Here is a 15,117-nt window from a genome sequence, read left to right on the forward strand (position 1 = left end):
TCCATGGCCTCTGTATCAGCTCCTGTCTCCAGGTTCCTGCTCAGTTTGAGTTCCTGCCTGGGCTTCTCTCAGTGGACTGTGATTCAGGATAGGTAAGCCAAAGAAACCCTTTCCTCCCCAAGGTTGCTTTTGGTCATGGTGTTTATCACAGCAGTAGTAACCCCAACTAAGAAACAGACCTGAATGTATTTCAGGGAGGATTGTAGAAGGACTTTGGAACTCCAGGCTAGAAAAACCTTTGAGTGTTCAAATTGGTGAGCTGTTGTGAGAACTTGGAAGATTAGAGGATAAAGCTGTGAGCAGTGTAAATGACGGGGGCCTGGTTTGTGAAATTTCATAGAGAAGCAAAGACTCTTATCAGGCCCACTGCAGATTTTGAATTAATCTGCAGTTTGGGTCACCTGGAGCTGAGACATTACTGGCGATTGAGAAGGGACCAGCATTGGGGCTGGAGAGACGGTTTGGGGGTTCACAGTACTTACTGTTCTCCCAGAGGGTCTGGGTTCAGTTCCTAGCACCCACATCTGGTGGCTCAACATCGTCTGTAACTCCAGTTTCAGGGTTCTGACTCCCTGTGACCTCCACCAGCACCTGCATACAAGTGGTGCACTTAAACCCACCCAGGTATGCACATGTGCGCGCACGTACACACACACACACACACACAAATCTTTAAAAGAAGAAAAGAAGGAAGAGAGGAGGAGAAGGGTGAGGAGAAGAAAGAGCAGAAGGAGCGGGGAAACAGCATTAATGAAGTGAATTCTGGGATGGCTCCCTTGGAGTAGCGCACACACACAAGCTGTGTTCCAGAGGAAGCCAGGTGCTGGCAGCCAAAGTTGGTAGCATAAAAAGTCTCCCAGGTGATACTGGTTTTGAAGGCATAAAGGGGTCATGGAGAGCAGCTGGAGAGAGCCCAGGAGGAGCTATTGATGAGAGTGAAGCCCGGTTGTGATAGAAGACACCATAATTTTGGAGTGCCAATACGTCAATGGCCTTGGAGTAGAGCCAGACTGAGCGTAGGAGACAGTCTGTGTGTGCTGCAGATGGTGGAGCTGCAGAAATGACCCAGATTCTTTGGAAGAGCTCAGGAGACCATGAGTAAATCCCAGACACTGGGCACTTGAGTAATTTACACTGCCTCTGCCTCCTGAATGCTGGGGTTGAAGGTGTGCAGCACCGTACCCAGCTATTGCTTTCTTTAAAGTAGGCACTGAGAGCTATACATCTCCCTCATAGGTCTGCTTAGGGTGTCCCAGAGTTTTGCTTTCATTCAGGAATTTTTTCTTAATTTCTTTGATTCATACATCATTATGATTTTATTTCCATGGCGTTGTATGTTTACCAGAGATTTGTTTTCTGTTGATTTTAAACTTTATTGTATCCTGTTCAGGTAGGAAATGCTGAGTTCCTTCAATTTTTCTGAATTTGTTAAAATTTGTGTTTCAGGATGTGGCCTACTTAAAGCAGCTTCTAGGAGCTGCTGAGTAGAATATTGTTTAATGTTTGAGTAGAATATTCTGTAGAGATCTGCTAAGTCCATTTGGTGTGTGATGTCATTTAATTCTTATTTTTCTGTTTATTTTTATTCAGACAGCCTGTCTATTGGAAAAGTGGGGTGTTGACATTATCTACTATGTGTCCTTAATTCTAGTAGTTCTCTAAAACAATTTTTTTTATTTGTGTGCATTTGAGTTTTGCCTGCATGTATGTCTACTTTGGTCCCCTGGAACTGGAGTTAGAGAGAGTTATGAGTTGCTTTGTGGGTGCTCTTAAGTGCCGGGCCATCTCTCCAGCCCCAGGAGTGTGCTTTTTATGAAACTGGGTACATCAGAGTTTGGTGCATATATGTTTAGGATTGTAATGTCTTCTGAACTGTCCCCTCGATAAGAATGACCCTTCCTTCCTTATCTCTTATGATTAGTTTTAGTGTGAAGCAGGTTTTTGTCAAATATTGGGATAGCACTGCCCACTTTCTTCCTGGCTCATTTTGATTATAGAGTGCTTTTCTATCTTTAAGGTGGTGGCTATTTTAAAGCATATTAATGTTTGTTTTTAGACAGAAGAGGGATTTCTTTTCTTTTAAAGAGGTTTAAGATTTATCTTGGAGACAAGGTCTATGTAGACCTGGCTGTCCTAGAACTCATTCTGTAGAAGACCAGGCTGGCCTCGAAATCACAGAGCTCCACCTGCCTCTGCTTCCCGAGTGCTTGGTCTAAAGGCACACTCCACCATTTCTTTTTTCTGTGTATAGGTTTTTGCTTGTATGTATGTCTGTATACCACATGTGTGAGGTGTCCATGGATGCACCAGCTCCCTCAGAACTGGAGTTACAGTTATCAGCCACCATGTGGCTGCAGGGAATTGAACCTGGGTCCTCTGGAAGAGCAGTCAGTGCTCTTACCCACCAAGCCATCTCTCCAGCCCGATATTCCAGGCTTTTCAAGTTGTTTTTAAAGGACATGTTTTGTTGTAATTTTACTATTTGTGTTATTAGTCATACTTTGTTTCTGGGATTCTAGCTTGTAGTTTTCTTTCTACAGCCCCTTGGCTAGGCTTAGTCCTCTCTTCAGGCTGGAGTATTGCTCCCAATATTGTTTAGGGTTGGTATGCTGGATATGAATTCTTTTAACATTGTATCAAAACTTTTTTATTTCATTTTTAGCTATGGCCGATAGCTTTGTTGGGTGCAGTAGTCCAGATTAGCAGTTGTGGTCTCATAGACTGTGGGGTGTATTGCCCCAGGATCTTCTGAATTTCAAAGTTTCCATTAAGAAATAAGATGTTGCCAGGCAGTGGTAGTGCATGCCTTTGATCCCAGCACTTGGAAAGCAGAGGCAGGCAGATCTCTGTGAGTTCAAGGCCAGCCTGGTTTACAGAGCGAGTTACCGGGCAGCATTCCTTCATAGGTGACTTTTGTTTTTTCTCTTGATGTTTCCAATACTCTGATGTATACAAAGCATTTTAACTATGATATGCCATGGGGAGTTTTTCTGGTTCTGTATTTGGTGTTCTATGTGCTTCTTGCATCAGTATGGGTGTGTCTTCCCTTAGTTTGGGGAAGTCTTCTGTGGTCCTGTTGAAGATAAGGTCTATGTCATTAACCTAGAACCCTTCCTCACCTATGCCTATAATTTGAAGATTTTTGTCTTTTCATGGTATCCCAGAGTTCCTGTATACCACCCCCTTTCTCCCATGCCTGTGTGTGTGCTCGTGTGTGCGTGCATGCGTGTGTGTGTGCGTGTGTGTGTGTGTGTGTGTGTGTGCACATACGTGTTTCATATTCTTTGCTTGTATAGTCTACTTCTTCTACTTGATTTTCAGGTCCTAATACTCTATCTTCTACTTGATCCATCCTACTTGTAAGACTTTCCCCTGAGTTTTCTAGCTGGATTATTTCAATTCCATCTTCGTTCCAGCTGTGTGCTCTTCAATATTTTTTATTAAATTTTTTAAATTTTAGATTGTCATTTCATTCAGCATTGTGTTTCCTTGGGCATCGTTCCAATGTTTACTCTTTATTACATTTTCTTAAGTTCATTGAGCTGTTCATCTTTAAACTCTCTCAGTTCTTTGAAGTGTATGAGTGTTCTTTTAAGTTCTGTGTTCTGACGCCCATCTAGGTAATTCTACAGGACTGGTGGATTGAGGGAGGGGGAGCATACTGACTTATCTTTCATATTGTTTTGTAGTTTTGCAATGAAACTCGGGCCATGTGGACTTCTTCTGTTACTTCTGTGACGTCAGACGTGGAGACACAGGCTGGGCTGTAGGATAAGATGTGCTGGGCCCTACTGGGCCTGGAGCTTGGATGTGGTGCAGGCAGAAGTCATGTGAAAGGTGTGCCGGGATGCACTGGGCTGTCAGGCAGGTCATGGCCAAAACCTGACCAGATTAGGCCAGGGCCCTAGACGTGGGAGTCAGGCTAGATCTGGGGACTGAAGTTTGTGTGCATGGGACAGAATCACACAGGTCAGGATGGGCCCTGGATCCAGATGTGCAGGTTGGACTGGGTCTGAAGATTGGATGTGCCATGGAGGGATGAAGTCAGGTGGTCGGAGGCAAGCCTGTGCTGGCATGTACAGTGTGCCCTGGCCAAAGCCTGAAGATTGGGGATTGACGAGGCCAGGGCACGAGAGATGGGCCGGATCTGTGGGCAGGGATGGTGCGTGGAGAGGGAGATCAGGTGAGCTCACCAGGCCGGCCCTGCTGCAAGACTGAATAGACTTCTAGTAAAAAGCAGGACCGTGGCACGACTACACCTGGACCTTTCAGGGAGTGGGTAAAGTCAGGAAAGAAGTTTGGGCTAGAGGGCTGGAGCCATGTCATGTAGACTGAGGAGTAGGACAGAGAGATGTGCGCCTCGCCGGCCTTCACAGTAAGGGAAGAGTGAGTCATTTAGACTCTAGAGTAGCTAGCTGGAGGAGTGACACAGGCTAACTGTTTTAAAGGATCAAACTGTGGGTTGGAGAGATGATTTCAGTTAAGAGTGTTTGCTGTTCTTAGAGGACCTGGGTTCAATTCCCAACAACCACATCCGGTGGCTCCCAACTGCCTATAGCTCCAGCTGCAGGGGATCCAATGCTGCAATACTGCTCTCTCTCTCTCTCTCTCTCTCTCTCTTGCACTCGATTTTTAAAATAATAAAAAAAAGGCTCAATCTGGTTGAGTATGGTAGTTCATGCTTATAATCCTAGTGCCTGTGAGGCTGAAGCAGAATTGCTATATTAGACTAGCCTGGATAATAGAGTAAGATCACATCTCAAACCACCCCAAGATAAACAAGTTGATTAAAAAACTATAAATGGCCTGCTTTAGTTGTGAAATGAGAATAAGCTGTAGATCAAGACAGCAACAGGGAACTTGTCAGGAAGGTATTCCAATCCCTGACGGAGGCCTGAATCTTATGGTAGCCAGGGCCAGAGAGGTGGAGAGAGGCTACTTCTTCATATTTCCACTGGACCCACTGGTGGGTAAGGCAGGGATTCCCAGAAAAGGAATGTAATATTTACCCTTCCAAAGAGTTATTAGCATTAGGTTCTAGGCAGCAAAGGGCTTTGGTTCCTGGCCCCAGGGCCTTTGGCTTCCTGATGAAGATGTTTGTTTGGGGTAGGGGACAAAGAAGACTGCTTGTGGCAAATCTGGAAAGTAGAGGTGAATCAGACAGGCTTTAGGGATATAGGGCTGCCCACAAGGAACTGTTTCAAGCAAGAGTCTGGGTTGGTGAGAAAGGCTGAAAAATGAGCCCAGGGCTACAGCAGAAAGCCCTGCCCATCAAGGTCACAGGCAGTTTTCTTTGTTTCCACTGATCTAGGAAGAATTAACAGTCCTAGTGGGATACAGATTTCTAATGATATATTTATGTCCCCCACCCCCACCCCCACAAGTCCATCAGACTATGGAAACGATGGACTCCCTGAAATTGGAATTTTCTGAGTTGTCCCCTGCCAGAAGGAAAAGCTGAAGGCTGGTACCAGGTGGAGGGGGGAGGGGGTTGTCCTGGAAACAGATTTACAGCTTGTTAGACTATCTTAAAGGAGAGACTGCAGCCCAAGAAATGACGAAGGTGGGACATATCTTGACTGGGGCTCTTTTCTGCACACCTCTGGCTCCTTCCTTAAACCAGAAAGAACCTATGTTAGGACCCAGAAGGTAAATTTGGGAGGGAGGCTGGGGAAGGGGGTGTCACTGGACCTCTTAATTTGTTTTTGTTCATCTTCCAAATCTATCCCTTTTCTGCTTTTAATTTGTCCCTTCAGCAGTCCTACTGAAGGCAAATGGCTGAGCATGGGCTGTTATGGGCTAAGCTGACCCTAACTAGTGTAACAAATGAATAATTATTCAAATAGGACAAATCCTATAAAAAAAAAAACTTACTAAGGGGAACCAGAGAGATAGTTCAGTGGTTAAGAATGTGCACTGCTCTTGCAGAAAACCTGAGTTTGGTTTCCAGTGCCCAGGAGAAGCTAACAGCTGTGAGTAATTCCAGCTTCAGGGGTATCTAGTTGTCCTGGCCTCTGTAGAATGGCACTCACATGCCACACCCATACACAGACACACAATTAGAAATAAATCTGGTCATGGGAAGGTGGCTCAGAGGTTAAGAGCACTGGCAGCTCTTCTAGAGGACCTAGATTTGAATCCCAGCATCCAGATGGTGGCTAGCAACTTCTGGCACCTCCAGTTGGAGGGGATCCGACACCTCTCCTGACCTCTGAACGCTAGGCACACCTGTGATACACAGCATGCAGGCCAGGCAAAACTCATGTACATGAAAATGTATACGAAATAACAAGCATCACGCTAAATAGCTTTGTTCATGGTGTTGTCATTTAATTCTTACAACAACCTATAAATTGTGTTATCAATGGCCCTGTTTTATGAACAAGAAACCTAGTAAGGACAAAGCTGATTAGCTGTAGGACAAAGCTTGAGGCTTAGACTAGACTCAGCAATACTGCCCAGTGCACCAAGTTGCAGCTGGAGTTAGGGAGAGAGAGGTCCCAGTGAGGCAGGTGTGAGCACAGGCAGGGGTAATCTAAATGTACAGACATTAGTCTGTGTTGTTAGACATGAAGAGGGGGGCTTGGGACGGAGTTTAAAACAGAAGGGCAGGTGTAGCATGAACAGAATCCCATCAGCTGGTCTACAGGAGAGTGGCTAGGCCCTCCAGGCGCTGACAACTTGCACACCAGGTCATGTCTGCTTGGTGAGGTTAGTGGCACCAGGACACATCATGGCAGACCTCTGTACTACAAGGGAGACAGTGCTGTCTGGTAGGTGACGAAGCCCCACCCCCTTCCACAGGAGCCCCTATTACTACCAGATGCAGGAAGAGCACCCAAAAAGCCACTGTTGGCCTATTTAAAGAGACCACTTCAGGCCTTGTGAGCAAGGAGCTTGACAAGTAAACCTCACAATTCCAATACTTTCATTTCTTTTTATCAGTCAGCAAGTACTGGTGTACAGAATGAGACATTTTCCAATATGTCCCAAAGGTTTACTGAGTCTAGCCCAATCCAGACATTGCAGAACCTGAGCATAATGAGGGCTTTTGTGATGTCATATTAAGGAGTGAAGAGTCTTCCTCTTGGAGTAGCTGAGACCATGATTGAGCCCAAATGTGAATTCTCTACTTCTCTGTGTGTCTCCCATCTATCTGTGGTTTGTGGCTTGTCTGTTTGAGGTCTGTCTGTCCCTAACAAAAGGCTTTACTTTATTTATTGAACATCACAGAAAACATGGTATGGGAAAACAACAACAACAAAGAAAACCTTTTACAGAAGTGTTTAATGGGGGTGGGGCCTGGAGAGATGGCTCAGGGTTGACTACTGTTCTGAAGAACCAGGGTTCAATTCCCAGCACCCACATGGTGGCCCCAACCATCCGTAACTCCAGTATAAGGGGATCTGATCACCTCTTCTGGCCTCTAGGGCATCAAGCACACATGCATAGAGGTAGGCAAAACACATATTTTTTTTTTAATTAAAAGAACCCTTTAACAGTTTTATGGAAGGAAGTTACTGACCCAGAATAGCACTCAAACACATCAGCAATGTATATCCACATGTTACTTCCAATATTCATGGTGGATTTTGTTTGAAATTTGCTTTCAGGGACTGAAGAGATAATTTAGTAGTTAAGAGCACTGGCTGCTATTCCAGACATATTCAATTCCAGGCATCCCTGTGGAAGCTCTCAGTCATCTCAAACTCCAGTTCCAGGAAGCCCTTTTCTGGCCTCAGTGGGCACCAGGCACCCACATGGTGCACAGACATACATGCAGCCCCAACATCCATTCATATGTTTTTAATTTAAAAAGCTTATTTATGTTTGTGTGTATGCCACATGTGTGCAGTACTCACAAAAGCCAGAAGAGGGTGCCGGGTCTCCTGGAGCTGCAGTGGCAGGTGGCTATGAGCTGGGGTGGGTGCTGGGAGCAGGTCCTCTGGAAGAGCAGCAAGTGCTCTTAGCTGCTGAGCCATATCTCCAGCTCCCCAAAATTACTCTTACTGTTGTGGTGGCATATGCCTTTAATTCCAGCATTTGGGAGGCAGAGACAGGTAGAGCTTTGTTAGCTTGAGGCCAGCCTGGTTTACACAGTGAGTTGTAGGACAGCCAGGACTATGTAGAGACCCTGCCTCAAAACACTCAAAAAAGTAAAAATTGCTTTCAAATTACCACCCACCCATCCACCCCCCACCCCACTCTGGGTCAGGGTCTTAGAAAAAAACGAATAGTTTAAGATTAAAGCTATGTGCCGGGCGTTGGTGGCACATGCCTTTAATCCCAGCACTCGGGAGGCAGAGGCAGGCGGATCTCTGAGTTTGTAGCCAGCCTGGTCTCCAGAGAGAGTGCCAGGATAAGGCTCCAAAGCTACACAGAGAAACCCTGTCTCGAGAAAAAAAAAAAAAAAAAAAAAAAAAAAAAAAAAAAAAAAGATTAAAGCTATGCATTTAGCTTAGGTTTGCAAAAGCTGACTGAATGAGGCATAAGGTTGGTTACATTCTCCTAAAGGCAGGTTAGACTTACACAGGTTGAGCTGAACACACTGTAGGACAGCACATTATGTACGTGGTTTTAAATGATCTCTGGGTGTGTTACGGCTTGGCTGCAAGGTCCAGCAAGAGTCCAGTCTCTGACAGAGTCAGTCATTGGAAAAACTGCTCCCTCGAGGGCTGCTGCTTGTGCTATCACGATTGAACACACTGTCCCAGTCAGTTTGTCCAGGTCACTGATTGTCAGGTCAGGTGCTTTGCATCCCCAAGTTAAAGAGGAACGCTGAGTGAGGTGTGGCAGTGCAGGAGGTTTTTGCAGGCTAGCCTAGGCTACACAGATTCTGCCTCAATCAGAGAAGCACGGACATGGGTCCACTAAACTGACAACTAAGTGACAGGAAGAGGGAGTGATGAGAGAATCCAGAACTCAGACCTCCCTATTCCAAGTTCAGCAGTCTCCAGTCTTGAATGCTAAGCAATTGGAAATGAATTAATGTGCTTGACACATTGGGGGGGGGGCAGGGAGAGCTTACACTGATTGTGACTCTAACAGTAAGTGGGTTAGAGGATGAAATAAAGACATGAACAATTCAGCCTACTTGATGACTGGAATCAACTACGTTCTATATGCTATACCACAGCTTCTGAGTTTAGAGTAACAATGTAAAGAGTGGTACTGGGCAGGCTTTTAACTTAGAAGCGACAGTTAAGTTGCTTTACTTCTTATTTTTGTTTTTAAAACACCATTTGATCCACAGTCCTCTTTCATTACTTAAATAGTGGGCCACAGTGTAAATTACATGTCGCATGTTGCCTAATGCCTCTGTTCTGAGAATCCACACCGCTGATTTCAAAACCATGTACTTACAGACTTACCTAGGAAAGGCCAATCACTTCCCGTCACGGCCAAGAACTAGGAAATAAGCTGTATAAGGCAGCTGCCAACAGTGCTGTTACTCTTCTAAAATAAGCACAGGGTAGTGGGTGAACCAGTAACTAACCATAGGATGCTGTGCTCGACCTTTATGTATGAGTGTTTTGCCTGCATATATGTCTGTGCAATACTTGGGTGCCTGGTGCCTGCACAGGCCAGAAGAGGCCAAGGGACCCTTGAAACTGGAGTTGAAGAGTGTTGTGAGCCATGAAGTGGGTGCTGGGAACCAAATCCAGCCCCCTATAACAGTAGCAGCCAGTGCTCTTAACCACTCAGCCATCTTCCCAGCCAATACTTAAAAAAAAAAAAAAAGGAAAAAGAAAACAAAAAACTAAAGAAAATTGTGTGTGTGTGCCTAAGTATATGTGTACCACACAGTACAGGTACCTCTGAAGGCCAGAAGTGGGCATCAGAGCCCCTGAAATTGTAGTTACAGATGGTTGTGAGCAGCCCCATATGGGCTAAGAAGTGAACCTGGGTTCTCTGCAATAGCAGCCAGTACTCTTAAACCCCGAGCCATCTCTCTAGCCCCCAATTTGTTATCCTTTTATATTTCATGTGCATTAACAGTCTGTAGGCTGGCATGGTGACACCTGCCTACAACCCTTGCACTCAGACGGCTGACACAGGAGGACTGCAAATGTGAGGCCAGCTGGGCTACTTAGTGAGTGAGACCCTGATGCAAAGAATTCAAAGGCAGGGAGATGGCTCAGAATCAAGAGCACTGGATGCTCTTCCAGAGGACCCAGGCTTGGTTCCCAGCACCAATGATGATTCACCATCATTGATGACTCGGTTTCAGTGGATCTGGCACTGTCTTCTGGCATCCTCAAGCACCAGGCATACATGTGGCACACAAGCTTACATGCAGGCTAAATACCCACACGCATGAAACAAATTCTAATTACAATTAAAACATACATAAAAGATAGCTAACAGAAGGACAGACGTGAAGTAGGATCTGCACATGCCTCAAGTTGCTATCAGTTTAAAACGGAGTGTTACCATCAATGTTTTATACAACTCCTATGGTAACTGAAAATGCCTACAGAAGGAACACCCCACCGCACACGCGCGCGCACGCGCGCGCGCACACACACACACACACACACACACACACACACACACACACACACACACACACACACACACACACACACACGTACGTGTCAATAAAGACAGGGAAAGTAGGGAAAATACAAGATACAAAACAATAATTATAGATTAGGATTCCTGACTAAATGACAATGAGTTTTTAAAATCCAATTAGATGCCACATATAAGACTCATGTATATGTCTATCTAGATCCATCTTAACCATGTAGCTTAACAGGCCTGTAACTCACTGTGTAGACCAGGCTAGGCTGGTTTTGACCTTGAGGCAATCCTCCTGCCTCTGCTTTCCAAGTGATGAAATTACAGGCAGGCCCACCACCACGCCTAGCATTCCAAGACTCATTTTAAATACAAAAGCTGGGGTTGGGGGTGTAGTTCAAACAGTACTTGCTTCATATGCACAGACCCTGAGTTTACTTCTCAGTATATTACCTAAAATAGGCATGGTTGCTCAAGCCTGTAACCCCAACACTTAAAAGGCAGAGACAGGAAGATCAGAAGTTCAAGGTCAACCCGGTCTGGATCCCCATAACACAAGCATGTTTTACATAGTTTCCAAGTGTTATCTACCGTCCTCTTCCTCTGATGGCTCTAACAGGCCAAATTGTTCATGAAAATCCAACCACTACTGCTGCTAAGTTGACAATTAGGAGCAAGTTTCCCAGGAAGAAAGAAACCCTTGGCTTCCCTTAGATAGGAGCATTTTACTTACTTACAGACATGTGCTCATGTAGGCCAGGTTGGCCTTCCACTCTGACCCCCTGCCACCACCTACTGAAGGCTGGGTCAGGCATATACCATCACACCCAGCTTCCACCAGGATCAGTTCTTAAAGAGAAGGGGATCTACTGAGAACAGATAAGACGCAGGTTTCTCTGCACGGTTCAGTGCTTCACCAGGCTGTAACAGCTTTGAGATAAATAAAGCTTTATCCCATTTGAATGTGTGAAAGTCTATCAGCAAAATTTTTTTGTACAAACCATCTTTCTTTCCCGGCCTCTTGGAGTTATTTCCATTAAGGATGACTAAGCTTTTGACCCTGCGATATTATCTTCTATAAATGTTGGGCACATTCCCAGCATCTTGGGACGTGTGCTCAGGCGGCAGAATGGACACACCTGGTGTTAACTTCCCTTCTGAAGAGTGAAACAGGAGCCATACCTGCTGGCCATCTTGTCTTTTTCCTTTGAACAGGATAACCGAAGATACAGACAGGATTCAGCAAAATAAAGCAGATGAAACAAACTCTAAAAGACTTGAGAAGCGACATGCTACATTTAACCTAAGTTTATTCATGCTTGCCTAGGGATGGGGAATAGATCATTCAATAAAAACATACAGTAAAAACGGGAGGGGGGAGGCTTATCATGTACAATGTTTAAACTACAATAATGATGTACCTTAATTACTTCCATGCACACAAGTCTAACATTACAAGTTTTTAAAAAATAAACACAATTAAGACTTCTAGGAGCATTTTATAATAAATTCCTAATTTTTCTTTGTAGATAGATCAAGCACCTCCAAAATACAGATTCCTATACACAGTGAGTACTTTACTTAACGTACATGGACAGCCTCAGGACAAGCCGACATCAAGTCATCAGCTTGGCAGGCAACAAACCATAGTGCCAAATGGAAAAAAAGGGCAGTTGCAAATAAACTTAAAACTAAGTTAACTTTTATAATTAAATACAGAAAATATACTGATTTGCTAAAAATAAATAAGATGTGATGTATTTAACACTTCACTATAAAGAATGAATACCAGGACATTTATAAATGGTGAACGAGTCTCAATAGTTTACTACGATAAACGCTGGCTAGATAGAAGTGCATATGCCGTGGAGCACTATGGGTGGTTTATGTTTCGCCACATACTTTTGTTACCTTGAGGTAGATAACACATGTGTACCAAATTCGGCATTCGTTTTCAGTTGCTGCTGGTATCATGTGTCTTAAGAAATGTGTACAGTATGAAAAACTTGAAAATACTAATGAATGAAAAATGTTTCAGGAAAAAAATAGATCTTTTCATGCAATTATGTACAGTCTCACTGTGTAAGTTTCAAGGCAAGGTTTTGTTTCCTGTAAAGCAGGTCACTGGTCTAGAGAATGTCTAGAGAATTCACCCTAGCGCATCATCTCCTCCTGCACTGCATTGTTTTGCTCTATTCTTTGTGTATGTGTGTGTGCAAATGACATGCCAGTTCAAATGAAAACTAACGCACATGTAGAAAAAAGTCTGCATTTTACAAACTGAGAACTAAGAAAAAAATCCTTGCAAATTAATGACACCTTCTGATTCAAGTAAAAAAAAAAAATGACTTAAAACATTAGTGATAAAAAAAAGACACAACACATTTCATGAAGAACAAAGAAATGTCTGCTGAGTGTTTAGTTCAGATGTTTCAGAATGCTGCTGTACGTCTTGTGAGGGATTTGAGGGGAAGATTTCATAGCGGAAGGTGTTAACGTGGCCTGGATAGACTTGAGTGGGGACCCCACTGGACTGTGGAACTGTGGGGTGCCTATGGACTCTAGCTGCTTGCTCAGGAGGATCTCCCCATTGCCGTTCAGAAGCCCTGCCTCGTGTCCTCTCTCTCCACGCTTCCCTTCCTCTACTGGCTCAGTTTCTAGCATTTCAGAATCTTCCTTCCTGCTAAAGAACTTGTCCAAATAGCTGGTGTATGTGTTCTCCTTCTCCACATGCTCATCCTTCCTGACCTCACAACAAAACTGACTGATGAGGAAACATTCCTCCCCACCGCTCACAAACTGGCTGTCCCAAGAGGACTGATACAAGGCTTCCAACTGAGCCAAATTAGCCATTCCCTTTTCTTGCTTCTCTCGGCTCACTGACTTGGATATCAAGCTTTTCAATTCTAGCTGGGACACTGAACTGTTCAAGTCATTTAACTTGTCAACAACGTCAGTAGGCTCATGCTGGGAACTAAGCTGAATAGTTCCTGCAATGAAGGAGTCAAAGTCAAAGCCCTGGCTCTTCTCCCTTTCCTTCTCTGCCAGTTGCTGGGATGCTTCCTCCAGTGCTATCTGCGCTTTGACTAAGCCATTCCTCTCACACTTTGACTTGCCTTTCTTATCGGATTTTTCTTTACTTTGTTCTTTCCAGTTGGAAAGATCTATAATAAGTTTGGGCTCATAGTAATGGTTAACTTCACTCTCCCTCCACACCAAGTTATCTAAGTATGACGATGACCTTGTTTTGTAGTTACAGGTGTGGCTACACTCCAGATCACAGTACTTGTTCTCATGGTGATCCGGATACTGCCAGCAAGGCTCGGCAGAGTAGCTAGTGTCAAAGGCGGGATCCTCCAGATACTTCTCTCGGTCTCCATCCAAGTATTTTCGAGGATCAACTTGAACTTCTTCTTCATCGGTGACATCAGACAGAGCTCTTGGGTCAAGCTGAACCTCATCGATATCAAAGTTGTTATGAATAGGCCAGTCATGCTCTGAGAACTGACAATCATGATACCTGAAGAAAACACAGACATTACTCCATGGGATTTCATTTTCAAATGCACAGTGTGCTTGCTCTCTGAGTGCTGCTTGTTTGGCTTAATTTCTAATAGTGAGTCCCACTATATAGCCAGGCTGACCTCACACTCCTGGTACTGGGGAGGTTGAGACAGGATGATCATGAGGTGGATGCTGCCCCACCCAGCTGGGTGTAAAAGTTGTGCAGGGTTTGTGGGGGTAACTGAAGAGAAATCGAGGAGCAGTCCCTCCTGCCAGAATTTATAATCACCATCTGGAAGCTGTGCTACTAATTAAAACACCAGAAGGCAGCATCTGGTGATTGCCAATACAGTACCAAATTTCCAATTTCATAAGGAAGTTCAGGTCTTCCATTTTTAAGCAAGATGGATTGCTACTTCCCCCTCACCTCCTTTGCTCTCTATTCTCATCCACAGGTAATGAATGTTCTAGGAGGCTGGCACATCTGTAATTTAATTCCTCCAGTTTCACATTATCACTTTATGTCCAAACTCTGTACATCTAACTGTGAGCAGGTATTTTACCAATCTTAGTTCCACTGGTAATAAGGTAGCTGAGTAATGGGGACGGATTTCTGTGTGTGCTGTTTCTGCTTATTGACCCAGCACAGCAAGGCAACTACATCTACCACACCCAAAGGGAAGCAGACTGACACACTGACAGAGGTTGGAGAACAGGAAGGAGTCAAAGGAGATGATGACTTAAGTATACTTAAGAGAATGTACAGGCCAGAAAATAGCAGGGTAAATGAGAACTGGATTCCGGGACAGCTAGCAGATGGGGTAAGTACATCGACATTGAAGAGGAGAAAACATGCTGCTTTAAGTACTTCTGTTTCCTTTGGCTTGGGTCAACACAGGGCATCGCCCTATAGCCAGGGTAGCTCTACCTCTCCAGCCTCTAGGCAGGTGTCACCAGGTTCTTTCAAAACACAGAAACAGGATAACTTAAATCTCACCTGTGATTTTCAGTCCTGGATACATACCACATCCCTGAAGACCTTGACTCTACTGGGTGGTATAGGCTAGCAGGGTTGCACAGCTACAACCC

The 15,117-nt window shown here is 44.5% G+C and overlaps 1 protein-coding gene across 3 annotated transcripts in view; it reads right to left on the reverse strand.

Annotated features, from left to right (window-relative positions):
• Positions 1–11,817: 11,817 nt before the first annotated feature.
• The window catches only part of Mapk6 (mitogen-activated protein kinase 6), a 37,893-nt gene continuing 34,593 nt past the window's right edge, over positions 11,818–15,117 (reverse strand). For all 3 annotated transcript variants that reach the window (XM_035443811.1, XM_027411143.2, XM_027411144.2), the window contains one exon: positions 11,818–14,044. In XM_035443811.1, the coding sequence (XP_035299702.1) occupies positions 12,943–14,044 (1,102 nt within the window). In that variant the 3' untranslated portion in view covers positions 11,818–12,942. The remainder of the gene's footprint in view (positions 14,045–15,117) is intronic.

This window comes from Cricetulus griseus, chromosome 4 (assembly GCF_003668045.3).
Source record: "Cricetulus griseus strain 17A/GY chromosome 4, alternate assembly CriGri-PICRH-1.0, whole genome shotgun sequence".
NCBI classification, from domain to species: Eukaryota; Metazoa; Chordata; class Mammalia; order Rodentia; family Cricetidae; genus Cricetulus; species Cricetulus griseus.